This window comes from Astatotilapia calliptera, chromosome 3, assembly GCF_964374335.1.
Source record: "Astatotilapia calliptera chromosome 3, fAstCal68.1, whole genome shotgun sequence".
Classification (NCBI taxonomy): domain Eukaryota; kingdom Metazoa; phylum Chordata; class Actinopteri; order Cichliformes; family Cichlidae; genus Astatotilapia; species Astatotilapia calliptera.
Window position 1 is genome coordinate 4960571 of NC_137424.1, and position 27668 is coordinate 4988238.

The 27668-nt window shown below is 42.3% G+C and overlaps 2 protein-coding genes and 1 long non-coding RNA gene across 3 annotated transcripts; 2 read left to right on the plus strand and 1 right to left on the minus strand.

The window, feature by feature from the left end:
* Positions 1–7073: 7073 nt before the first annotated feature.
* Positions 7074–8882, plus strand: LOC145424447 (uncharacterized). The gene is made up of 2 exons (XM_080297787.1): positions 7074–7428; positions 8316–8882. The coding sequence occupies exons 1-2, from the start codon at positions 7169–7171 to the stop codon at positions 8584–8586; spliced, it is 531 nt and encodes a 176-aa protein (XP_080153913.1). The 5' UTR covers positions 7074–7168; the 3' UTR covers positions 8587–8882.
* A 42-nt stretch (positions 8883–8924) lies between these two features.
* Positions 8925–10112, minus strand: LOC145424575 (uncharacterized). The gene is made up of 2 exons (XR_013905655.1): positions 9795–10112; positions 8925–9190 (listed from the first exon to the last, which is right to left on the minus strand). It is a non-coding gene; the product is annotated as an uncharacterized LOC145424575 (long non-coding RNA).
* Positions 10113–12054: 1942 nt separating this feature from the next.
* Positions 12055–15570, plus strand: LOC145424415 (protein NLRC3-like). Its single transcript, XM_080297722.1, has 2 exons — positions 12055–12894; positions 13725–15570. The coding sequence occupies exon 2, from the start codon at positions 14306–14308 to the stop codon at positions 15503–15505; it is 1200 nt and encodes a 399-aa protein (XP_080153848.1). The 5' UTR covers positions 12055–12894; positions 13725–14305; the 3' UTR covers positions 15506–15570.
* Positions 15571–27668: the final 12098 nt, after the last annotated feature.

A 27668-nucleotide genomic window follows, 5' to 3' on the forward strand; every position in this document is an offset into this window, starting at 1 on the left:
ATAATTGTTAAACATTTAATAAATATGTCTACAAAAAGATTTTAAAAATCAGACATTTCACACAGACACCCAAATGATTTCTGACTGATGAAGGGGGCTGAAGGTGCCCTGCTCTTGCCCAGCTTCTGCTGCTCTCTCCCTGCTCACTGTCAGCAGCTGGCAGCCTCGGTCCTGCCTGAGACTCTTCATCTATCAGTGCCAAAGAATATGGGAAATAGCAACGCACAACATGCACATTACAAAACAAGCACATGAATCAGCATTACATTCATTAGTGAAGTGCTGACGTTCGTTCCTAAACTTTGGGCCTTAATTAACATCACTGTGAACTAATGTTTGCTTTGCTTCTTAACCAGTGAAGCAGCGAGGGGCTTTCTGAGGTTCCTGCTCGTAAATGCCCAAAATGAGTCGAGTATTTCTCTGCAACTACAAACTCTGCTTTCATCAGAGGTGTAAATATTACAGCACTGTGTCAGAGTCACTGAGGCTGGAACACAGAAAAAGGAAGTAGATGTATTTATTTTTAGACTTTATTGCCTGGAACCACTTTAAAAATACGCTTTGGGTCACAATTAACTCCAGAAACCAGGAATCCACATATGAACATTATCTGTGCAGAGATTTATGCTTCTGAAGGTAAACAGTGAAAACTTGCAGCACTAAATGCACAGATAGCCAGGCGTTTCACATTTTGGGACCATCTGCCAGTTTTCATTTCTTAGGTATTGAAGAGCAGAAATGATTGAATTTTATTTACATGCTTAAAAATGTTTGCTTTTGAATATTATTTGAAGAATTACCCACACACTCAGGCACTGTGGGCCTGTTTCCCTTTGCACAACCGAGTGTTGGAAACGGGCCTTTTCTCTTTAAACTCTGAGGGGCTGTAACTTTGGCTTCTATTGGCAGATTTGCATGATTGACCCTCTTTTTAAAATAGTTTTAGCCAAGAGAATCAAGCTAACATCACTGTTTTTACGTCAGCTCACGTCACACGAGCTGTTTCAAGAAAAGTCCTCCTGTCACACAGCAATGCCTACATCAATCACACCACTCTGCTTAAATAATAATAATAATGTTTAGTGAAGCAGGTGAAGCAAAGGGCTGCTTTTAATAGGCTGGGAGACCCAGGTGTGCTGCTTTAGCTGCTGAGCCTCTCATGCTAGCCTCCATCTATAAGCTGGGATCACAGGAGCACTGCAGTCCTGACTAGATCAAGGATTGTTATTCATGCAGGAGACAAAAGTTTACATTCACAGAGTCATAGGATTGAGCCTGGTTTGAAAAGCAGCTGTTTAATGCAGCTGCTTAGAGTTCACACACAGTAGAAGAATCAGACTTGAGTCACATTTCAAACACTGGAAAAATACTCAGCAAGTAACAATGAAAACAGCACAGACTCAGTATATCCTGTTCAGTCCTGTGTTTGATATGAATGTGCTGTTCAGAGAGGATCTCATGTCCTCTTTTACAAAGCCTTTGTTTCATGATGTTTGTGTATAAATGAATGTAGGTGTGTTTCTAAGTGTGAAGGAGCCCTGGGAGAAAAGACTGAAGCTTGTGCCAAAGAACAAACAGGAAAGAAAGATCAGCATTAATGAAGACGAGCACAGAAGGAGCCCAAGCACGTGTTGCTTTTTCAGATTTCTCTAAAAGTGTGTGTTCATTTGTTCCATCCTTCACAACAAACAACAGCTGACAGACACACATGCACTCTGTGTCACTTCACAGGGGCTGATGAAAGTGGACACAGTAAAGGGAGAGCTGGACCTGCTCTACACATCCTGCACTCTGTTAACAGACTTTATTCTGCAGCATCAACAGATAAAAATATATGAAGATATAGAAACGTTTAACATTGTGACTGTTCACATTAGTGAAGCTGTTACTTTGCTGCCAGGTGGGAAAAGAAGCCTAAAGCTGAGTCTGATTAAACATCTGCTGCACCAGAGAGTTTCATGGCCCTGCTTTATCCTGTGCTTGCTGACCACCTCGTCCTGAAACCTCTTCATCATCCTCACAGTCGTGTGAAGAAAGAGGGAAGCAGGTGGAAACCATCTGTGCTGCTGTGTTCACTTGTGTGTGTGCGTCTATGGTCATATCTAATGTGTACCTACAGACAAACACAAACACCTGGCATTGCACAAGAGTCTCTATGGAGCAACCTGCAGATGTCAGAGATGTGATTAGAGGGTAAAGTGGACTAGTGAGAGCATCTATGTTGTTGTTGTCTGCTGGGGGACAGCATCAGCTCCAGAGATGCATCAGGATCAGCAAACTAATCTGCAAGGCTGCAAGTGTCACTGAAGGAGTTTGAGTCAGTGAGGGACTCAAACTCACACAGCTGGTCAAGAAGGCTCAGCAGCTGCTGTATTTCCTGAGGAGGCTGAGGAAATTTGGTATGTTGGCCAAGATCCTCAGCAGGTTCTACAGCTGCACTGTGGAGAGCAGCCTGACCAGCTGCATCACTGCATGGTACGGCAGCACTACTGCAAACCGCAAACGCCTGCAGAGAGTGATAACAACTGTGAAGAAGATCATCAGGACCCCGCTGCCCTCTCTGCAGAGCAGCTACCATCACAGAGTCCAGAGGAGAGACACACCTCTGCCCTCGAGACGAAGGTTCAGAAGTGTGAAATGTAGAACATCCAGACTCAACAACTCCATCTTCCCCACTGCTATCAGACTCCTGAACAGCTGACCGACCTCAAACTGCAGTTTGCACATCAGGTCACTTTGCACACTAAGTTCATTTTGCACATTAAACTCCATGTACATCCATGTACATCGACATCTGCAGACCACACGTGTCTTCAGTTACTTATTTGTACTTATTTGCAGTTATTTATCTTTTTATTTTATTTTTTTAAGTTATTTCTTATCCTTATTTTATCTTTTTATTTATTCTTATCTTGTTCTTTTAACCATTATCTAACTTGGCATTGTGCACGGTGTGTTTAGATTCAGTTTAAATTCAGGGACATGGAGCCCCTGTTGATCCTCTACCTAATCACACGAGCCACGGTGTGAAAACGGGTGTGGGTCTCAATCAGCCAAGGTTTTGGGTGAACCCATTGTGAGATCTAGCCCCACCCCATCATGTGATTTCCTGTGATCAAATGTCCCAGGATGTGAGTGGGCGTTAAGACGTCCATGTCCCTCTTCAAGCAACTTAAAGAAGTCCAGACGCTTTTCTTTCCAAGCTCCTTCAACAACATCATTCATAGAACAGCTTCCAGCTTCTTTTGCTCGGCTACAGTTTGGATGGATTTGCAGATGCAACAAGACTAAAATGGTTAGGGTCAGGAGGTCAAAGGTCAGAGCTCCTGTGGGTCTGAGGGCGGCCTCACGCTGGAGAAGGATGAAGGAGTCTGACCTGAGCCAGTGTTTGACATGAACACATCAGCACTGCTGTCAGTGAGCCTAACGACAGCCGTTAGCATCATTTCAGTGTTTCAGTCATAAAAACACTTCCTGTCACTGTGGTGGTTACAGTGACATCATGCAGTTTGTGCTTTGACCTCCAGAGGGCGACAAATCAGCACAGACAGAGAGCTCCATTCAAACTTTGCTGCCATCAGGAATAATTCTTCAAATATAATCATCAGTGTTTGAGCAGTTATGATATCAGGGACAATCTAGACATGTGTGACAATACTGAACATGTCACATGACACACCTCAAACATCATGTGATCCACTCTCAGTCTGCACTTTCATTCATGACTTCAACAGGTTGAAATGAGCTTTGAAGAAACATTCAGTGAAATAAATCTTTCATGGATTCATGTGAGCAGCAGATGAACTTTGTACCAACAACATCTTCAATAACAGAGTCTGAATGAAGCTCAGGTGTTGATGCTGCTCACTGATTGGACGCTTGCTTTCAGCTCTGCTCTCAGTCTTTACTGCACAGGTGAAGGTAGAAAGTGTGACTGGATCTATAGACTGGAAACAGAGAAACATGCTGAACATTTGAAGCTTTGCAGCAGAAATGTTCATGTTACAAATACAGCAGAGCTGATCTGGGATCAGTGTGTTCACACCTGCAGCTACAACAAGGTTTCATGTCTCCACACGTCAGCATGTGAACTTTACTCTGACTCAGTCTGAGCAGTCAGACGGCATATTTTTAAAGTTAACACATCAGCACACACAGAGCTGAGCCCCTCCCACCTGTGCTGAGTTTCAGGTGGAGTCCCGCCTCCTTCCAGGAAGCAGCTCACCTGTGTGTCCGTGTTTAGTGTCCAGGTGTGGAGTGGAGCTTGTTGTTGGTGTGTGAAGAAACTGTAAGTTTGCTTTGTTTCCTCCTTTAACAGTTTGTCTTTAGGAACTTTACTGTTTGTTCAGCTCGTGTTTGATTTCTTCACACAACAAACTGTGTGTGTTTGTATTTCCGGTCTCTCCATTAAAGTCAGTGTGTAATGTTTCCTGGCTAACATCAGCTGTGTGCAGCTTAGTTCAGCACAAATCTGCCGCTCCATAGTTCACGGTAACGGACTCACAGCTGGACCAACGAGGCCGAGTGTGTCCGCCACTCTGAGCTACGTTCGTGTTTGTGTACTTGTAGTTTGTACTTTGAGTTCACTCAGAGCCCACAGAGGACGCAGCGTACGTGATGACGTCACAGCCCTTTACCTCCTTTACTGTCACTGTGATTAATATTTACACAGGAGACACCTGCAGAGCTCTGGCGCTAAGCTAGCACACAGCATGCTAACGCTAAGCTAACACTAAGCTAAAGCTAGGCTAACCTAGAACCCAGAGTGAGTTAAAGCTGAGTAAACACTGACCCCAGACCAGCACCGTGATAAAGTGAGCTGCTGCTGCTGAACTTGAACAGGTAACAAAGTGATGAGCAGTCAGGCTGCAGGTTTCTACCTGTTCATGTTTCTACAGTAGAATCACTTTGAAGTGTCTTTGTGCTGTTTCATCTTTGATTTGTGTTCATAAACACTCAGAGAAACATCACGTGACCTCATCAGGATCTGTGTTGGTGTGTGGGGCTGTACCTCAGCTTTATGTTGTTACATGCTCATTTGTTCATTTTAACATCAAAGTAATGTTATGAGGAGTAATGAAGTAACGTACTCCATTACTTTTAATCAAAGTGTTCTGTGTAATATGTGTAATAATGACTGTTTTGAGTAATGACCAACACTGATCACAACAAAGAGGAAATGCCTCCAACATGCACAAACATTTGAGCCACAACATGCAGTTAATGTGCACAAATGTCTTTGATATGCTGCTCAGTGATGGTGGTGACTGTCAGAGCAGAGCTACTGAGAATCAATAAGTAATATCAATGATGGGATCAGAATCACTAAATTCTTCTCATCCCTGTCAGTATCATACATGTGCTGTATAATGTGATAAATGTAGAGGTGCTGGCTGTTCTCTCACTCTGCTGTTTAGCTGTAAAGGACGCCTCCCTGCCTTTGTCTCATTCATGACCTTTAATAGTCTCTTCTAACATGCAGAGATCTGTATGATCTGTTTCATAGAGTCTAACCAGCCTGTACAGGTAACAACAACAGTCACTGCATCACTGACACACAAACGTCATCTCTGTCAATAACAACATTCATACATGGAATAAAAACACATCAGTGGATCATTGCTGGAGCTGATGTTTGTGCTCCTGGTGCAAAGGCTCTCAGTTTCCTCCTTGAAATAACATCAGTGGTGGGTCAGCGACATGCTTTCTTTCCCTCTCAGGTTTAAATATCTGGGACTCTCCACCGTTTGGTTTTAGAGCTGAAGAAGCTTCTCTGATGAAACGTCTTCCAGAAACTTAAAGACGTCTCTTTTCTCTCCAAGCTCCTTAGATCACATGACCTGGATGACTGAACCTACAGACATATTGACCTGGTTTCATGGTCACATGACGGGTCAGAGGTCAGCGACTGTAACTCAGTTCCTCCTGTTAATGTGAACTCACTGAGTGTTTGTGGTTTACCTCTCAGACTGACTGAAGATGATGATGGAGGAAGAGGAGGACAGAGCAGAGTCTGCAGGGTCCAGCTGTCCGTCTGTGAGGAGTGACCGGTCCAAAGGTTATAATCCAGACTTCAGTGGTGAACCTGGAGCAACGAGGTCAGAGAGCTGAACTCACTGAGTAACAGAAATAATTCTGCACTGACATTATAATCAGTGTTGACTCTGGTTGATTGTCTGACTGTGTTTGTGAGCTGAGAGGAAATGAAAATGAGTTTGTAACAAAAATCAGTTTTGTCCAGTTTTCCTGTAAAAAGCTGAACTCTAATCTAAGAGGATGTTACTGACAGGAAACAGCTGCATTATCTGCAGTCTGTGTGATCACAGCTGCTTCAATCATGTTTGTGTCTGCAGAGGTCAGAGGTCACAGTCTGCAGGGTCCAGCTGTCCGTCTGTGAGGAGTGACCGGTCCAAACCTCTAAATCCAAACTTCAAGCATTTTTCTTTCATCAACTGACAGAATTAGCAGATTAATAATAAGGCAGTCCTCTAATAAGAGGAGAAGTGGAGGTGTTTTGAAGGGCAACGTACTCTTATGTTAACAAGACAGGAAGTAGTTCCTGGGAACTGCTTCCTTTGTTATTGTCTAAGTAGAAACATGATGGTGAAACAGTGATGAGTTTGCAGAGGTGGATCCACAGCACACAACACAACAATGCTGTTGGGTGCTGAAAGCAGACTTCTCACAGATTCTGAGGCTGCAGGTTTCATCACTGTCCAACCAAAATTCACTGAACCAGCAGTAAATGAACGTCCAAAACGACGCTTCATGTTTAAAAAACAGATGATCAGGGGGATTTGTGTTTACATCTTTTTTGTGTGATCTGTTCACCTGCTGTTTCAGCTGTTTGGTGGTTGTTGAGATGGTTTTGTGAACTTTTAGCTGAGATTCTGACGTTTCTGTAGATACCACACATGTCTAATTACTTTGTACAGCATGAATGGCCATAACAAGGTTTTTAACGGTGTGTTCACACCGAACGCGATGGACGCGAATAAAACGCCCCAAACGCCCCTAATTTGACGCGTGTACATTCGCGTCTCAACGCGTGTCCAAGAAAAATCCATCGCGCGTGAACCGGAAATGTGGGAGGGAGTTGTGCCAGACCGGTATCTTTGCAAGATGGCAGCTATCGAGCTAGCGCTTGAAGAGAGAGTCTCCCTTCTCTATGTACTGTGGAGAGCAGAGCAGCAGCGTAAAAGACGTCCTCGCCGTACCTGGGTCCATCAGGTCCTCCAGAGGCATGAGCAGTTTGGTGAGTTTCACCACTTGCTCCAGGAGCTGCGCCTGGATGACGGCCGATTCCAGCGCTATCACCGTCGGCCAGTTTGAGGACCTGCTTTCCCTCGTCGGTCCCAGCATTGCCCGCCTAGACACCAACTACAGACGCTCAATCCCACCTGCAGAGCGCCTGTCCGTCTGCCTGAGGTTAGTAAAACTATTTAATACGGTAGTCCTTTATTGATATCTGTGCTAATATGCTAATCCATCCAGTTATACACTGCTAACATGGATGTGCTATGCTAACAGTGAATGCTGTCGGTGTTTACTGAAAGAAAACTGTGGTACAGAGACGACTCTTTATAATATTTCTAGTGATACTCAGAAGCTCTCATCAAGTCCCGATTTAATTCGATTTATGCTGTTATCAGTGTTTGAATGATAGCATGGCTGTGGTGTCACATCAATGTATGCGCTCGGTGTTTGCTGATATCAAACTGTAGCATTAGGACCACTGAGTTAACCTTGTAGTGATACTCACTCCTTTTTATTTAGACCTGGTTTAATTCTGGGATAGTTGAATATTTGTATATAATCCCTGCAGCTGTCAGACTCTATAGCAGGGGTCACAGTCTTTATTAAAACAGAGTTAGATAAAACTGTGAACAGTTTGGTTCATCTCTAGTTACATGGTTCTATCTTGATAAGCTGTCTTATCACAGATTAATTTTTCAAAAATATTAATGATTTAAGCAAGGAAAGGGCTACATGTCAACACACAACTCTTTATTTCTATTAATGTCTTACTTCATTCCTACCTGATTGACATGTTTAGGAATTATGAGTGATTGGCTCACTGTAGTTGTGAAAGTTGCTACCAATCAAATTATGATATGTTAAAGTTAAAACAAAACACAACTGTTTTAGATATTATCTAATATACATTTTGTAATTATCCTTATAATTACAAAATGTTTTATGTAAGATTTAAGTTTTGTGATTTAAATCTGACATCACAAAAGTATTTTGGAATTTGAATAATGTATTTTGTAACTGCAGTACACATAATACTGATTTTGAACAATTTTGTCCAGGTTCCTTGTCACCGGGGACTCCTTCAGGACCATCGCGTTCAGTTTCAGAGTCGGTGTGTCCACGGTGAGCCAGATCACCCCCCAGGCAGCGACGTCCATCTGGGACTGTCTAGTGGACGACTTCATGGCTGTGCCTTCACCTGGAGACTGGCGCTCCATCACAGAGGGATTCCAGGAGCGCTGGAACTTTCCTCTGTGCTGTGCAGCTCTGGATGGGAAGCACATCCAGACAAAGGCACCCCATATATCATATAGGAGACACACACATTGATATACACTAAATATTCATTTCATTTCTTTTTTGTGGTGCCCAAATTGATGCACCTGCTTGATTTTGTTTAAACAATTATTGCACACTTTCTGTAAATCCAGTAAACTTCTTTTCACTTCTCAAATATCACTGTGTGTGTCTCCTGTATGATATTTAACTGACATTTTTTATTGTAACAACCAACAATTTATACAGGAAAATAATGTCTATTAACAAGGTTGCCCAAACTTCTGCATCCCACTGTATCAGTATATTTTGTCATTAGTATAATATGAAATAAATTCTACATGTGTCAAGTCGTGTGCCAACATTTGCTGTGTAGTAGAACTGAGACATTAGTCATTATAAACATTTATTTAAAATAATATTAAAAGTCTCAAACAGAAAAACATTAAACATAAATATATAAAATATAAGTATTTACAGAGAGACAGGAATAAAAAGGACCAGCTGCTCTCCAGAGCAGGAACAAGGCTGAGGAGGAAATGCTCCATTGGAGACTGGTGTGGCCTCTTCAGGGACTCCAGGATGGCCAGCTCCACCGCCGATGGACCGTCCTGGGACCCGTCCCTCATCTGCCTCGGAGCCGTCCTCCTCTGTGGGCCTGTAAAACAGCACAAAACACAAAGAAATGAGAAAGCTGCTACTAGATTTTAATTTCAACATTGAAAAAAAAAAAAACAATAACAGGATATAATCAGATTGGTTGTAGATATTTAGTAAAGGTGATCACAAGGGAATCCCACCGACTAAAAAGGTATCAGTGCTTGCTGTACATATCTGTGGGTGCAGCAGCAGGAGCTCAGGGACTGGGGATGCTCTGCTGCAGAATCAGTTGGTTCTATCAATACAGTATTAAATGTTAACAGGTTGGATATAATAATCGTAGAGTAGACAGTGGTCCCTCATTTATTGCAGGGGTTCTCAGAATAACTAGCCCCTGGCCACGCACTTTATACACTGTTTTCCCCACACACATGAACATTGGTCACAGTTCTCACAATTGATTCTCAAAGTGCAAACCTTTGTAGATTGCAAAACGTAAAAGTATTATTATGCCGCGGTTTGTCTTCATCTGCCCGCCACTTTCGTGCACCTTTTTCCCTCGCGGTGCAGGTGTTTATTTCCGAATGAGCGGTGGCTTGCTAGCTTTTGTGCGGCTTCCCCGGGTCAGTGAAAACTTTCAAAAGAGAAATGAATGAACTTACCAGGTTGCCCGATCTCTTCACATATCTTCCTCCAAGCTCGGTCCTTTTTATTCCTGTCTCGGTACTGAAAGCAGCTGGTGTTGTACAGCTCCGAGTTGTTTGCTACCGCATTGATTAGCCTTCCCTCCATTGAAGTATGAAGAGATTTGGCTGGATCTGCCCCTTTGACCTAGGTAACAGCCACGTCACCAGGCTCCTGATTGGTTGTCGCGGCGCGATTTGACGCTGGAGTTCAGCTTTTTCCAACTCGAGCGGTAGACGCGAAACGCGCGTATGCACAAAATGCAACACAAAAACTCATGCGCGTGGTTTTATTCACGCGTCAAACGCGTTTTGGCGTTTTGGCGACGCAAATCTGCTTCCGAATTTTCGCGGGACCCGTCATCGCGCCTTTCCATTGACTTTACATGTAAACCTGACGCTCTATTCGCGTCCATCGCGTTCGGTGTGAACACACCGTTAGATGTCGCCTTTCTCACGGTTGGGTCTGCGCTTTGTGTTCACGCCCTTTATGCGCCGATTCTAAAGCTGTTAGTTTGATGTCTCTCCAAACAATATTGACCGAACCAGCAGCAAATGAAGATCCAAACTACGCTTCACATAAACATCGTCATGAATTCACTCTGACTTTTACTGTTTTGCTTCGACCATGATGCACAGCTCTCTCTCTCTCTCTCTCTCTCTCTCTCTCTCTCTGTACTTCAAGAACAGTTTCCCTTTCTTCATTATTCGCTTACTTGTTACGCACAAGTCTACTGTTGCTTACAGCTCTGTCGGCCGCTGTTTTTTTCCCTTTTGCATTCTTCCGAAAAGAAAACCTCATTTCTGCCGTTCAATACTGAGCAAATTTAAACTTTTTAAAATTATTCAAAATGCAAAATGCTTAGCCGTGTCTCTAATAAAACCGCTGTAACGTCAGAGGTAATGTTCATATGTTGATTAATGGTTTTTTTTCTTTTTTTTTTGGTTTTTTTTTGGTTTTTTTTTGTTCTTTTCTTTCGTTTTTGATGTACTGCAGAATATTTTTATAAAATCCAGTGGCGGGCTGCCCAAGCGTATCAAAGTAGCGGGGACACGGAAAGAAGAAACACATGAAAACATGGCAGAGCCGGTTGTCTACGCTAGAGCTGATGGGGATGAACAGCATTTTCCTCACATACAAAGAATGTTTTGCTTAAAAGCAGCACAAAAGAGCAGCTATGTCTTCAGTGAGAGCCAAAACAAACCAACTTTTCAGCGTCAAACAACTCAGTTCATGTAACCTGAGGAAACTAAGTTTTCTCTAAATATCTTTTAGCTGTGGTTAGCTGGATGTCAGTCTTATGTTGCAGACGCTGTGTCGAGCTTGAGCTGCGAGTCATATTTTCGGCGCTACGTTGTAGTGAGATAAGTTTGTGGGTATTTTGTGCAGCTTCGGCTGTCTTTTTAACTGCTCGCTGGTTAGCTAGCGTGAGCTATAAGCTAACAGCTAGCATGGTTAATGACGCTAGAGTTCCACGCACATGCAAACAGCTCGTCTCTACTGCTTTAACTGTTAAAACAGAAGACAATACTGCAGCTGACAGGGTTTATTATGTGAAACAGCAGCTTGTTTAGTTTAAACAGTCTGCATTAAGCTGGGCAAACACTGTGCGATTTTTTTTTTTCAGTCGCGTTATTCAGCTCCTGCTCAAACTGTACAATTAAATCGCAGAGGTTAGAAGTTCATAGGTCACGATGCAGGGTCTCACACTATATGGCCTGATGCTCTGATGCGACCCGAGTGCTCAAACTGTGCCTTCATAACATGAAGCTTATCATACAAAATCTGTCCCTCGCTCTCCCTCTCTCTGTCTTACAGACACACACACCATCAACTTTGCTAAATTACTAATGAAAAACATTGACCAGGCAGCTGTGATTGAGTAGCAATGTCCATCCAACTCTTTTCATGGTTGTTGTAGTCATAATAATTTTGTGAGGCCACATTGAAAAGTGTTGGATACAGAAGCGTAGTACGGAAGCGTAGAGCCGCCACCCAGGCAAAAGAAAAATAGAGCTATGTCACATTATAACGTGAAAAGTTTATTATTATAGTATACTATTGTTCTAACAATATTAGATATAGTTCTAACAATATACTTTTCATGTTTGTACAATATACTATCATTTAGGTACAATATACCTATTACAATATACATAATTCTCACGTTCGTACTTGCACTCGTTCTTATTTTAAACTTAATCTGGAATGCAGGATATGAATGACAAGATTTTGTTTTTCATATTTTTCATTATTTTTCAGTTTCAATTTTTTCTTCAGTTTCATTTTAAGCTGGCATCATTTTAACCCTACACACCCTAAAATTTAGTATTTGTTGATGAGATGTTGAAGTGTTAATTGAACAAAGTTAGAATACAGTGGAACCCCGACTTACGAAATTAATCCGTTCCCGAGGGTCTTTCGTAAGTCGAAAATTTTCTTAAGTCGAAACAGCCATTGCACCTTTTGAGTGAGGTGATGCTGAACGATAGGCTAATTGCTAACTAGAACAACAATATGTCGTTCAAGTGGAACAGCGAAGCACGAGTACGGAAGCCAAGGGGTTGTCACATGATTCGGAAGGCCTTGTGGGCATTGTAGGCTCAGCCAATCAGAGCCAGCGGATTTCGTTACACCGGCATTTTGCCGTACCATGGGCAGAAATATTGCCGTTCATTGCCTTCGTAACTTGAATTTTTTGTTAAATGGGGTATTCGTAAGTCGGGGTTCCACTGTATTTTTCACATGATTTCGACTGAGAAGCATGTTTATGTCTCTTTCTTCTTCCTGTAGAGGAGGAGCTTGCCAGGGTACGGTCAGCCTTTGTCTGGAGGGTAACAATAGAAATCCTTAAACTGCTCCTTGAGGCCCTTGTAAGTGATGGTATCTTAAATAAGTTGGAGGAAGAATCGATACTGGAGGGGAACCCACTCAGAGCAGACAAGGCACGCAGCTTGATCGACACAGTGAGGAAAAAAGGAGACAAAGCATGCAAGATAACAATCAAGCATCTTCAGATCAAAGATCCTTCTCTTTTCTCTCAGCTGCGTTTGAACTCTGATCCATCTGCTCAACAAGGTGAGGTCATGCATCAGATACCATGAATAAAAATGGTCACCTTGCAGTTTGTTGAGATGTGAAAGTGAAACCTCAGAATTCATTGTAAGAAAAAGGAGAGGGCAAGAACGTCATTCTACGACGAATGTTTGGATTTGTTACATGCCTGCAAATGTATTTTCTAAACTACATGGAGGAATTTTGATGATCGTCATAAACCTGTGAAACTACTTAGATCTAATGTGAGCTGTATTTAATTAAACACAAGTGTTCTTTACTTTTAAAAACCATGCAAACTGATTGCCTTAAAAAAGAAAAGTCAGAGTGTTTCTCTAACAAGAGGACACTCTTTAAGCATCGGTCATTTGACTTAAATGTTTAATGAAAAAAATGCCACATTTACATATAATAAAGCAAATTGTGGCCAGAAAGGGTTTACATTATCTTTTGCCATTGTAAATTACGAGAAGAATTAAATGTGAATTACTGAATCTCTCTCAGATGCTTCTTTAAATAACATAGCAGTGGGGAACGTTATGACACTTCAATGTTGTTATTTTTGGTTACAAAGTTTGGAGAAGAGGCACAGAAAGCAGAAACCTGTTTAGCCTGCACATGTTGGCATCAGGTACATATGAAAAGCTGCAAAGCAATGCAGATGTGGAGGTTCAAAACATTTAACGTGGCTTTTTTCAGGAATTACATTTAGGAATTCCTGAAGCCCCTTTTTGATTTCTGGTAGAATGAGTATATTAAAAACTTGATAGGTTAAATAAAGGCCAAAGTACATCACATAGCTCCTTCAGACCAGATTTGTATTTTTCCTTCTTTTTTTCCTTTTTTTGATTCAGATGCTCTTCAGAAGTGTCAGCCTAAACTCAAGTCTCTCTTAAAGAAGAAGTTCCAGTGTGTGTTTGAGGGCATCGCTAAAGCAGGAAACCCAACCCTTCTGAATCAGATCTACACAGAGCTCTACATCACAGAGGGAGGGACTGCAGAGGTCAATGATGAACATGAGGTCAGACAGATTGAAACAGCATCCAGGAAACCACACAGACCTGAAACAACAATCAGACATGAAGACATCTTTAAAGACTCACCCAAAAGACAGGACCTGATCAGAACAGTGCTGACAAAGGGAGTGGCTGGCATTGGGAAAACAGTCTTAACACAGAAATACAGCCTGGACTGGGCTGAAGACAAAGCCAACCAGGACATCCAGTTCATATTTCCATTCACTTTCAGAGAGCTGAATGTGCTGCAAGAGGAAAAGTTCAGCTTGGTGGGACTTGTTCATCACTTCTTTACTGAAACCAAAGAAGCAGGAATCTGCAGCTTTGAAGACTTCCAGGTTGTGTTCATCTTTGATGGTCTGGATGAGTGTCGACTTCCTCTGGACTTCAACAACACTAAGAGTGTGACTGATATTACGATGCCCACCACAGTTGATGTACTTCTCACAAGCCTGATCAGGGGGACGCTTCTTCCCTATGCTCACGTCTGGATAACCACACGACCTGCAGCAGCAGACCAGATCCCCCCTGAGTATGTTCACAGGGTGACAGAGGTCAGGGGGTTCACTGACCCACAGAAGGAGGAGTACTTCAGGAACCGATTCAGAGATGAGGAGCAGGCCAGCAGGATCATCTCCCACATCAAGAAAGCTCGAAGCCTCCACATCATGTGCCACATCCCAGTCTTCTGCTGGATCACTGCTACAGTTCTGGAGGATGTGCTGGAAACCAGAGAGGGAGGACAGCTGCCCAACACCCTGACTGAGATGTACATCCACTTCCTGGTGGTTCAGGCCAAAGTGAAGAAGGTCAAGTATAATAGAGGACGTGCAACAGATCCAAACTGGAGTCCAGAGAGCAGGAAGATGATTGAGTCTCTGGGAAAACTGGCTTTTGATCAGCTGCAGAAAGGAAACCTGATCTTCTATGAATCAGACCTGACAGAGTGTGGCATCGATATCAGAGCAGCCTCAGTGTACTCAGGAGTGTTCACACAGATCTTTAAAGAGGAGAGAGGACTGTACCAGGACAAGGTGTTCTGCTTCATCCATCTGAGTGTTCAGGAGTTTCTGGCTGCTCTTCATGTCCATCTGACCTTCATCAACTCTGGACTCAATCTGCTGGAACAACAACAAACAACCCCCTGGTGGTTTAAACCATCTCTCCACCAGAGTGCTGTGAACAAGGCCTTACAGAGTCCAAATGGACACCTGGACTTGTTCCTCCGCTTCCTCCTGGGTCTTTCATTGCAGACCAATCAGACTCTCCTACGAGGTCTGCTGACACAGACAGGAAGTAGCTCACAGACCAATCAGGAAACAGTCCAGTACATCAAGGAGAAGCTCAGTGAGGATCTGTCTGCAGAGAAAAGCATCAATCTGTTCCACTGTCTGAATGAACTGAATGATCGTTCTCTAGTGGAGGAGATCCAACAGTCCCTGAGATCAGGAAGTCTCTCCACAGATAAACTGTCTCCTGCTCAGTGGTCAGCTCTGGTCTTCATCTTACTGACATCAGAAAAAGATCTGGATGTGTTTGACCTGAAGAAATACTCTGCTTCAGAGGAGGCTCTTCTGAGGCTGCTGCCAGTGGTCAAAGCCTCCAACAAAGCTCTGTAAGTAAACATGAACTCATCGCTTCATTCTTAAAATCATGGGAAATAAATCAGAGGTGCTCAGTTCAAAGAACACTGCCTTTTAAGAAAAATTAAAAAATAGTCACTAAAATAGTCATGATACTTTAAATATTTCTCTCCAGCAGGACATGTCAGCATTTCTGAAATATTTTTGTCTTCAACTCGAATCAAAGCACAATCCAGATCCAGCCTATAAGAACATGAGCTCTGATCCTTCAGCCCCTCTGACAGGTTTATTATCCTCAAGTTGTTCACTTGTCTCCAACAACCAGGAGTCTAACTCTGTTTTTTAAAGCAAATACTTGAGATACCAGACTGCACCTACATCGTTTTCAGATGTTCTTATTTTAAGATCTGGTTTGTGTCTCATCTTTATTGCAATCCCCCATGTCTCTCTGTTTTTCAAATATAAATCTGTTACCTCGGTGTGGCCAGAACAACATGGTGAACCCAAAATACAGACAAAGGTGAAGGAACTGAATATTACTAGACGTGAAGGCTTTATTTACACACAGGAACTTGACTCTTGGAATTTTTTAACATGAACTGTGAACTATGGCGGAAGTCAAGCACTTGAAGCTGTGAGCATGAAGTGGGCTCTATGGTAGGTTTCCGGAAATGGGTCTTGGTTGATGGTAATCTGAGTCACTGTAACAGAGGTAGAGCAGCATCAGAAAGATCACTGGTGGAGGTTACAGTAAGTGAACGAGGTTATCTTCAATGTCTTATTTGGGGTTTCTGTAGCTCAGGAGGTAAAGCTGGTCTGATCTGACCTACTGATCAGAAGGTTGGTGGTTCGATCCCTGGCTCCTCCAGTCTGCATGTCAAGTATCCTTGGGCAAGATACTAACCCCAACTTGCTCTCCGATGCATCCATCAGAGTATGAATGTGCGTGAATGTACTTAGAAAGCACTAAGTTCAGATAAAGTGTTTGTGAGAATGGGTGTGATTGGGTGGATGTGGCATGTTGTATAGAGCGCTTTGAGTACTCCGGGAGAGTAGAAAAACGCTATATAAGAATCAGTCCATTTACCATTTACTTGTCAGCAGTCGGAAAGCAACTTGGGGAAGGCAGGTGGTGAGGTCTGGGTGAGTACTTGTTAGCTTTGAATCCAGGCAAAGTGGTCCAGTAAGTCTAAGAGACGAAAGGCATTAATGTGGCTGTGAGTGAATCAAGAAGACCAGCATCCAGGAAAACGTGACTGAACTGCAAGGGTGAGTAGATGATCCGAGGATTAGGAGGTTAGCAGAGTTATTGGGAGTGCTGATGTTGTATTCAGCCTAGTAGATTACTGTCAGGTGTGGACAATGGACAGGCTGACTAGGCTTCACCCAAAGGCAGAAACCAGAGTCTAGTGGGAAACCACCGCCGCTCACACAGACCATGACAGCAGCATGACCCCCCTCCCCCAAAGCATTCTCTTTCACTTGGCATCATTTACCTCTCCCTTCTCCAATTTCTGATGTGTCCACCTTTGCAATGATAACTGTGATCAGGGTGAACCAAAAAGGCGCTGTGGTGAACAGATACTTCAGTTTGGTGAATGCAGTTTCAGCTTTGGGGGACCAGATGCATGCTGAGACTTGAGTGGTGCAGCTACCTGACTATAGTTGAAAATGAACAGTCTATAAAAATTTGCTATTCCCAAAACCCATTGGAGATGCTTCTTGAATCTACAAGGGGTAGAACACTGTTAAAGTTTTCACATTTGCCAGATCAGTCTTCACCTGCCCCCGTGCCAAAATGTAACCGAAAAAAGTCATTGATGAGGAATGGAATTCACACTTTTCTGCTTTGACATAAGGTTTATTCTCCAGCAAACATTGGAAAAATAGCATGGACATGGGACTGCTGTTCCTCGCAGGTTTTGGGAAAAATGAGGATATCATCCAGATACACCAATACGAACCTGTCAAGGAAGTCCCGGAGGACATCGTTAACTAATCTTGAAACATTGCGGGAGCATTAGTTAACCCAGGCGGCATGACCAAATACTCGTAGTCCCCCAATGGCATGTTTAAAACGGTCTTCCACTTGTCTCCCTGATTGATCTGGAAAAAGTGGTAACCGTTGCGGAGGTGGGGTTTTGTAAACCCTGTAGCGCTGTGAAATGGCCTGAAAGCAGAGCTAATGAGGTAATAGGTACTGTGGAGAGCAGGGAAATTATTTTACTGCTATTGTTAATAATCATCATCATTACCATTGCATTAATAATATAATCTACAGTATTGATATTGCATTCAGATGTTTAAACAGTGTGTGTCTTTCAGAAAGACTAAGCCACAGGCTGACAGGAAATTGCAGGTTTGCAGAGTGTGCCTTTTGCAGAACTGAAACCGAAAGCAGAGTCTAAGTGCAGGTTATTTTGAGGATTACATGTAAGGATGAGCCTCTGTTCTGGTGAAAGGTCAGAAGTGCAATGGGTGAGATGAGACAGCATTTAAGGACGACACATACATGATGTGACCTATGTATGAAATGGATCTGACGTTGAGGGCGAATCATTAAATTCAAGCCCTGATGGTATAAAATATCTGCTTATGTTTTGATTAGTCGGAGATCAGCGCCATCTGCGAACGGAGCTGGTCCCCCCACGCGTGTATTTCATTAAAATCAATTGTCTGACCAAGCTCTTCTGGACCCTGTTTGTTTGTACTCTCCTTCCCCAATATTTGAACCTTAACAGTACTTATTCTTGATGGTAATATCACTGAGGCCCCTGAAGTAAATGCATGGCCAGAGAGAGCCATCCATTTTCCCCACAAAAAAGAAGTTCCAACTTGAGATGACAATCGTTGGATTATGCCTGCACCGAGGGATTCCTTAATGTACTTTTCCATAGCCGCACGCTCAGGTCTAGATAGGTTATACAGCCAGCTAGAAGGCCGGGTGGACCCAGAGAGTAGTTCTATGGTACAGTCATGTGGTCTGTGAGGTGGCAGTGAAAGCGCTTTACTTTTGCTAAATACTTCATGAAGATGATGACATTTGGTGGGCACAGAGGAGAGATCTAAAACAGTCTCAGTGTTGGTTGATGGTTCCACAGGTTCCGGTGGACGGGCGGAAACAAGGCAATTTGAATTACAGAACAGACTCTAACTGATTACCCTCTGACCTGACCAGTCTAAGTGTGGGTTATGTAATTCTAGCCAAAGAAACCCGAGTATGAGTGGTTTGTGAGGTGCATGAAAAGCAAAAAAGGTAAGTGTTTTCTTGTGATTGCCAGGGGTGACAGGCTCTGTGTCACGGCTGCCGAGGCGAGCCGTGTGGTATGAAGGGAGAAAGGACCCAAAACGCAGGCAGTAGATGATAATGCTGGTGAAGTTTTATTTACACAGTGGTGAGATGGCAAAACAGGCAAGAGGGAAGACAAAACTAAAGACCTAAACTGGGAAAGCTAAATGACAAACCTGAGAGGGTACCAGAATGGGGTGAGAGGCAGAGAGACACAGACGAGGGACAGGACACCGTGGACCACAGACTGACACGACGTAACACAGACGAACCGGCAACAGGCAGGAGAACACACAGGGCTTAAATACACACACCAGTAATCAGGGGATGAGAGACAGGAGGGAAACACAGCTGGGAGGAATCTGAGCTGACGGGACAGGGGAAACGTAAACTGAGCACACTCACATACGACACAGGCCTTCACAATAAAACAGGAAACTCAGACACATGGAACCAGACAAGACATTGAACTAAACAGACAGATTCACAAACAGATGGGGTGACGCCATAGACAGACAGATACAGACGCAGACTGAATATAACAGATAGAACTTAAACAACCATCATCAAGAAAATGATAACGAACTAAAAGCGCTGGGTCACCGACCCAGGACCATGACACTCTGTGCGGTGAGTTATGTGAGTGGACACTCGGTTATTTAATGACTTAGTGGGAATGGGCGGATTAAGGGCGCATAGAGGGATGTTTAACTGTCTCGCTAACTCAGACTCCATGAGGTTCTGATTGAACAAGAGCCTGAAAGGTCTGGTTAACTAGTACAGAGACTTGGAGTTGCAATCTGGTTTTTTTTTGTTTGTGTGAGTATCCTCCACCCTTATCCCCGAACTTACCAGTGGGCAGACCCTGGTGTGGAATCGAAAACATACAGGTTCATCACGAGAAGCAAGCTGATCTTTCATGGTTTGATTTAATGACTGAAAAAATACAGCGGTTGGTTAGCACTGTTGCCGCACAGCAAGAAGGTCCTGAGCAAAAGTCTTTACAAACTCAACCAGGAAATCATCATGCGAGCAGAAAGAAAGAGGATGAGCAGATAGGTAAGCAAGAGAAACCCGCCAGCATCTCAGGTTTCCAGAGAAGGTTTAGGTTCCAGGTACCTGAAATGGGATGTAATTCAATTCAATTCAATTTTATTTATATAGCGCCAAATCACAACAACAGTCGCCTCAAGGCACTTTATATTGTACAGTAGATCGTACAGTAATAGATACAGAGAAAAACCCAACAATCATATGACCCCCCTATGAGCAAACACTTTGGCGACAGTGGGAAGGAAAAACTCCCTTTTAACAGGAAGAAAACTGGGGTGAGAGAAGGAAGACAGGATTTCAGCTCATCTCCTTTATATGCACCTTTAACAGGAAGAGTTTTATACAGCTAGTGTTTAAAATCCAGTGTTCCTCACAGTACACAGGTAATGAGCATAATGATTATTGAATTAGTAAAATTTTCTAAAATAATTGTTTTAGTTAATATTGTATGATAGTGTACACAGAATTATTAGCTCAGTAGGCAGAGTGGTCGCCCCGTGATCATACGGTCAGTGGTCGAATCCACCGAATAGTTACCTTGTGGTACCCCTGAGCAAGGTACCATCAAGGTACCAATCGTGTGCCCTGGATTGGTAGCACTCATGGTCTCATAGGTTTAAAATAAAATTTAAAAAAAAAATGGTTCAACATATAAACAAATTTAATTTGATCACATATATTGTTTGGTTTTTTTGTTTTTGTTTTTTCCCTTTCTCTCTCAGACTGAGCAGCTGTAACGTCTCAGAGGAAGGCTGTGAAAATTTGTTGTCAGTGGTCAGCTCCCAGTCCTGTATTCTGAGAGAGCTGGACCTGAGTACCCACAGCCTGAAAGCTTCAGCAGTAAAGCTTCTGTCTGCTGCAGTGGAGAGTCCACACGCCAAACTGAATATTCTGAGGTCAGATCAATTTGTATTCTGTTTAGTTCTGTTTGTTTATGTGTTTGATGTTTGTTTTTGTTTATATCTTTATCCAGTTATCCTTGTTTCATAGCATTTTTATTTATTTCCAAATTAAAGTGAAGTTTTACTAACCTGCTCAGCACAATACAATAAGCTATTGCACAATGATTACACTTTAACAACAATCTTTATTCATGTTTTTATCTTCAGACTTAACATCTGTGAAATCTCAGAGGAAAACTGTGAAGCTCTGTTCTCAGTTTTCAGCTCGGAGTACTCTAGTCTGACAGGGCTGGACCTGAGTATCAGAAAGCTGCAGGATTCAGGAGTGAAGATTCTGTCTGTTGGACTACAACATTTAAACTGTAAACTGAACACTCTGAGGTCAGATCAGAAAACATTTAGTTTTTAGAATTATTAATTAAAGTTCATCCATATGATACTGTATCTTAGTATGTTTATGTTTCCTTTAAAAATAGAAAGTCAAGATTTAATGTTGTGTTAACAAACTCTACATGAGTATTTGTTGAATAGACTGTCTTTTATTTTTCAGACTGAGTGACTGTAACCTGTCAGAGAGAAGCTGTGAAGCTCTGTCCTCAGTCCTCAGCTCCCAGTCCTCCAGTCTGAGAGAGCTGGACCTGAGTAACACTGACCTGCAGGATTCAGGAGTGAAGCTTCTGTCTGCTGGACTAAAGAGTTCACAGTGTGCAGTGGAAACTCTCAGGTCAGGATTCAAACTTTTCCACAGATGATCATTTGAAATGTGACTTATATTATTGTAAAAACAGGTGTCTTTTATACAGCTGTCAAGTGAACTTTTATTTACATTTGAGTGGATAATTTGACTCTGAATTACTTTTAAAAGTTGTTATAGTCATGTCTTTGTTTATTGAAAAAAATACTTCATGTACTGCCTAATTTAAAGATTTAGGCTTCTTTGGGCCAATAATATCAGAATCAGAATCAAAATCAGAATACTTTATTGATCCCTGGGGGAAATTATTTTTTGTTACAGTGCTCCATTATAAACCAACATTAAGACAAGACAGACAATACACTAACTAAGAATAGTACAATATATACATATATATACATACATACATACATACATACATAAGTCACTCATAAATAAATAGCTGGAAAAGAAACATGTGTAGTTGTAGCATCAAACAGTGTGTTAAGTGGATGCGTTGTACAGGGAGATGGCCACAGGCAGGAAAGATTTCCTGTGTCGTTCAGTGGTGCTTTTCGGTAATCTCAGTCTCTCACTGAACGTGCTCCTGTGACTGACCAGCATGTCATGGAGTGGGTGGGAGGTGTTATCCAACATTGTCTCTATCTTGGACAGCATCCGCCTCTCCGACACCACCTTGAGGGAGTCCAGCTCCATCCCCACAACATTGCTGGCCTTACGGATTAGTTTATTAAGTCTGTTGGCATCTGCTACCCTCAGCCTGCTCCCCCAGCATGCAACAGCATAGAGGATCGCACTGGCCACAACAGACTCATAGAAAATCCTCAGCATTTTCTGGCATATGTTGAAGGACCTCAGTCGCCTCAAAAAATAGAGACGACTCTTTACTTCCTGTAAAGTGCTGTGGTGTTTTTAGCCCAGTCCAGTTTATTGTCAATGTGTACTCCAAGGTATTTATAGTCCTCCACAATGTCAACACTGACCCCCTGGATTGAAACAGGGGTCAAGTGTTTCCTGGTCTTCCTGAAGTCCACGATCAGTTCCTTGGTCTTTGCCACGTTGAGCTGCAGATGATTCTGCTCACACCACGTGACAAAGGAGTCGACCACAGCTCGGTACTCTGTCTCATCATCCCTGCTGATGCATCCAACCACCGCAGAGTCATCAGAAAACTTCTGAAGATGGCAGGTCTCTGTGCAGTGGCTGAAGTCTGTGGTGTAGAGGGTGAAGAGGAAGGGGGAGAGGACAGTCCCCTGTGGTGCCCCTGTGTTGCTGATCACCTTGTCAGACACACACTGTGGGAGACGTACATATTGTGGTCTTCCTGTCAGGTAATCAACAATCCAGGACACCAGAGAAGCATCCACCTGCATTGCTGCTAACTTATCACCCAGGAGGGTCAGCCTGATGGTGTTGAAAGCACTGGAAAAGTCAAAAAACATGACCCTCACAGTGCTCGCCGGCTGGTCCAGATGGGTGTAGACACGATTGAGCAGGTAGATGATGGCGTCCTCAGTTCCGAGACGAGGCTGATAAGCGAACTGAAGGGGATCCAGATGTGGTCTTACTATGGGTCGCAGCTGGTCCAGGATGAGCCTTTCCAGGGTCTTCATGATGTGGGAGGTCAGTGCCACGGGCCTGTAATCCTGGGGGCCACTGGGACGTGGCGTCTTTGGTACAGGGACGAGGCATGATGTCTTCCACATCACCGGGACCCTCTGCAGACTCAGACTCAGCATAAACAGTTTATGAAAGACTCCACACAGCTGGGGGGCACCGGTCTTGAGGACAAGGGGACTCACTCCGTCTGGTCCAGCAGACTTGCCTGAGTGAAGTCTCCTCATTTGCATCTCAACCTGGTATTGAGTGAAGGTGATGGGTGGGGGAGGGGTGTCAGGAATCTCACAGGAGGCCACAGCGCCATGTGAAGAGAGAGGCTGGCACAGTGGTGTGGCTCTGGATTCCACACCACTGTATATATTTGATTTCTTTGTGAATGAAATTAGGAGGATATTGGCAACTACTGACTGGTTCGCTGTTTGTTTTTTATTCACAGTACTTAATTTTAAAGGCTTATTTCTCAAAATGAGATGTTTATCTTTTCGTCTACAACACTTGGAGCCACCAAATCTTCTTGCTTGATTTATTCATTACAGTTTGATTTAAAGAATATTAGACTCGTAACATAATAAATATATTTATTTCACTTCTTCTTGAGAGAAAGAGAGGGATGACTGGGTGAGCTCCAGTGGTTCATCCCAGCAGAGAGAGCTTTCTGTGTCGTTTCTGGGATACTTAGGACTCATATTGCACTGCTGGAAATAGTTTATTGTGATGTATATGGTGTTTTTTGCAAATTTGCACTATAATATTTATTTTCGTTTTTTCCTGCAGTATATAAAAATTGGTGTATTTCAAAAATAAAACTATGAAGACAACCAAAATAAATTTCCTGTGGTGGGAAACTATTTTGTGCAACTTTTTTGTATTTACAGTTTTGAGGGATAAGCCTCTTAAATTTCTCTAACTAGAAATATATGTTAAAAAACAAAAACTACTTTAAATTTTTTTTGTAGTTTATTGCACTTTTTTGCAATTTATGTAATTACTATGCACTTAATGCATGCATATTATTAAAATTTAGGCTGTAATGGTTGTATTGATGTATAGCAACTTGAAATGCTCCCAAAAATGGCACTACAACATGTAAAAATATAATATAAGCTCCGGCGGACTTGGTTCTATGGTAGGTCTTAAAGTGTTAATGGTGTCACTTGTTATTTCTGGGATGAGTTTAGTAGCCTGAACAGCTGCTCAAAGGAAAGGTTATTTTTGGCTGCCATATTGCGCCATCGGCCCCTCTGGTCATCACCAGTAAGCGGTAGGTGAAGTGTCTTGCCCAAGGACAAAACGACCAAGACAGAGAGAGTTGGCTCATCAGACAGACAAGCTCATCTTGTAACCTACTGGTTCGCTGGTCAGCACACCAGCTGACTAGCGAACCGTCTAACTAGCACACTGCCTAACTAGCACACCAGCTATCTAGCACACCGGCTAACTAGCAGATCAGCTAACTAGCAGTCCAGCTAACGGTAGCCACAAGTTGAAGGACGATTGAATGTAGTGGAGATATCAGGGATGACACTGGTGTGTCCGATTCACTCTTTAGCACTGTGGAGTAGGGAAATTATTTTACTGCTATTGTTAAATAATTATCATCGTTACCATTGCATTAATAATATAATCTGTAGCATTGATATTGCATTCAGAGGTTTAACAGTGTGTGTCTTTCAGAAAGATTAAAGTCACAGGCTGACAGGAAACTGCAGGCTTGCAGAGAGTTTGCAGAAGTGAAAGCAGAGTCTTAAGTTATTCTGAGGAGCAGGCTAGACGAGGCTATTTGAATTACTAGGTTATTCAAATTGATCATTGCTTTAACAAAGTAACAGATAGCTTTAAGAAGGCCTTAAGATGTTTATGCATACAATTATTATATTAACCTTGTATTCCAGATGCAGTTATAACTATTTTATACATATTGCATATCTGTGCTTATTTTGAGTTGATGTTCAGGTTCATTAAGGGTCTTAAGCTTCACTGGTGAGAGTGTCCAGGTGATACATGCTGAGGGAAAACTAGAACATAGAAGGATTGCAATACATGCTTACAAAACACTTATATCAGGTCATTTTATATTAAGCTTTTAGTAGAGGTTCTTGATTAAAACATTTATTCAACATAGTACATGTAGTTTCAGTTAGGTTATTGTACCTAAGGATGAGCCTCTGGTCTGGTAATAGGTCAGAAGTGCAACGGTGAGATGAGAGACCATGTGAGGTCAACACACACACACACATTGGTTAGATTTATTTATAGGTGAGAGATTAGTCATGTCTGGTTGTAACTGCGAAGTTGTCTCTGTAAACGAGGAACCGTTCCTTGTTGTCTCGGCAAGAAAGAGGAACAATTCACTTCAAGACAAGAACTGAAAGGTAGACAGGAAGAACCGGCCATGAAAATAGAAGACGATGTTCTTTTGAACTGTGTTAAAAGTCATTGTGGTGTTGATTTGACGTATGTATATATCCTGTCCGTGACGTATGAAGGGGCGTCATTAATTCAAACCCTGATGCTATAAAAATCTGTGTATGCTTTGATTAAGTCGAAGATCAATTCCTGTCTGCGTACAGGGTTGTCTTCCCACGCGTGTATTCAGTAAAATCATTGTTTGACCAAGATCTTCTGGACCATGGTTGTTTGTACTCTCCTTCCTCAATATCTGAACCTTAACAACACTCCGTTCATTCCGGTGTGTCAGCCAGAACACCACTGAAGGCCAAATGATCCCAGCGTGTGGAATAAAGAGCTTAAGGTTTGGTTTGAGACACTTTATTCTTTCACTGATTGATTCTTGTGGCTGTGATCACATGTGTGATACAAATACATGACAAATAAGATGAATAGATACGTTACATATCCAGTTATATGTACGTACATATATGTACATACATCAGTATAGCTAATATAGCCATGTATAAGGACAAAGATCACAGTACTATAATGCAGTAATGTTAAACACAAAGGTGTATATCTACATAAATCTATCCTATCAGTGATCAGGGTACTGTAGTATACTTCTACTACATACACTATAGAAACTAAACGACATTAGTGTGACTTTAAGTTACCATCAGTACAGACGAACTGATGGTAGTTGTACAAAATAAAGGCATTGCAATTATTGTGAAGGGCTTCCGGTTAAACTAAGATCAGCTGATTACCTCATAACAAATTGTTTGCTATAGAACGCAGCCCCCACTCTTCATTAATATCATGTACTGTAACTTCCAAGTAACCATGGTTACCCAGCTACGTCCAGTAGTCTCCAGAGACCAACAGCTGGTTCATGTTGTAACGCCGTGGCTTTCATAGTCTCTCCTTTTTCTACAGCTCATGTGTTCTTCTTGTGATGGTGCGTCTTGAGGGAGGCTCATACATGCCGTCATTTGTTGATCCTAAGAACGTTCCTCAGACCGACTTCTTCAACAACACTAATCAGCCTGAAGTTTGTAGCTACTCACTTCATTGTGGCGTCTGTTAGCTTGTATTTCTTTGGTTTATCTAGATTCATCCCACAAGCTGAATCTACGTAGTCTGCCCAAGCCTCCCACTGCTGTTTGTTTGGGTGGTTTGTTTGCTGCCATCAACAGCGTGTAATGCATTTAAGTGATACTTCAGACTTGAAGTACTCCGACAATAAAAAACTCAACTTTGCTTAAAAATAACTTTAGTTGTATCAACACTGCCCTCTGGAATAATTAGACTTTGGTGACAAACTGATGTGATCTCCATGTTTCCTTTGTTGGACTGTGGGCGAGTGTCAGAACTGAATGTACTGAGTAACATGTAGAGTTTAAACATGTGTCAGTTCCAGTTTTAGAGCTCTAAAGTGCAGCTATCATGTTAGGAATATGTTAGGAATAGACAGTAACACTGAGCACACTGAGGTCAAATCTTTATTTATCCAGTTCATCTGTAGGCTGAGCTCAGTCCATCCATTTAGTGAAATGATGTTTATTTATTTATTTATTTATTTTTTGTCCCGTTTGGATCTATAGCCATCAGAATTGTTGTCTTAAGGCCAAGAAAGATGCCAAGCGGATTTATTTTACCAAGTGGATCATCATGGCCTTGCCATATTGGTCCATTTGATTGACCTTTATTATAATTATGAATTTATTTTATTTTCAGTTGCTACAAACGGGACAGACATGACTGTGGAATAGGACAGGGGGAAAGAATGAAAGAAAGAGAGGGAGAGAAAGAAAGAAAACCAAAGGGGAGAAGAGACGGTGAGAAGGGGGGGAAGAGAGAAAAAAAAACAAACAAAAAAAAAACAAAAAACTCCTGGGTCACCTGTATGGAGAAAAAAAAACAGAAGAGAAAGCAAACAACAAAGAGCAACATAATAAGAAAAAAAAAGCACCATCACAATAAACTAGCTAGCAGTAGATATCAATAGTTACTAAATAATAAACGATATTGTGCAGCACGCAAGATAGACAGCGCACAGTGTGCTTTGAGGCAGCAGCCAAGAAAGCTGTAGTCCGCATCTGTGAATACCCATGTGTACACCTGTGTGCATACCTGTGTGGATCAGCATGCTTGCATTCCAAAGGTTTCTCCATGTAATGATCTGCTAGGGAGTGTGGGGAGCTACAGCCCTGTCCTCTATGGTATCAAGCAGGTATGGAGGAGATC

Coding starts and splice junctions, on each gene's coding strand:
- LOC145424447 (XM_080297787.1), top strand. CDS start 7,169: ATGTACTGTGGAGAGCAGAGCAGCAGCGTAAAAGACGTCCTCGCCGTA. Junction 7,429..8,315: donor CGCCTGTCCGTCTGCCTGAG/GTTAGTAAAACT, acceptor AATTTTGTCCAG/GTTCCTTGTCACCGGGGACT.
- LOC145424415 (XM_080297722.1), top strand. CDS start 14,306: ATGCCCACCACAGTTGATGTACTTCTCACAAGCCTGATCAGGGGGACG.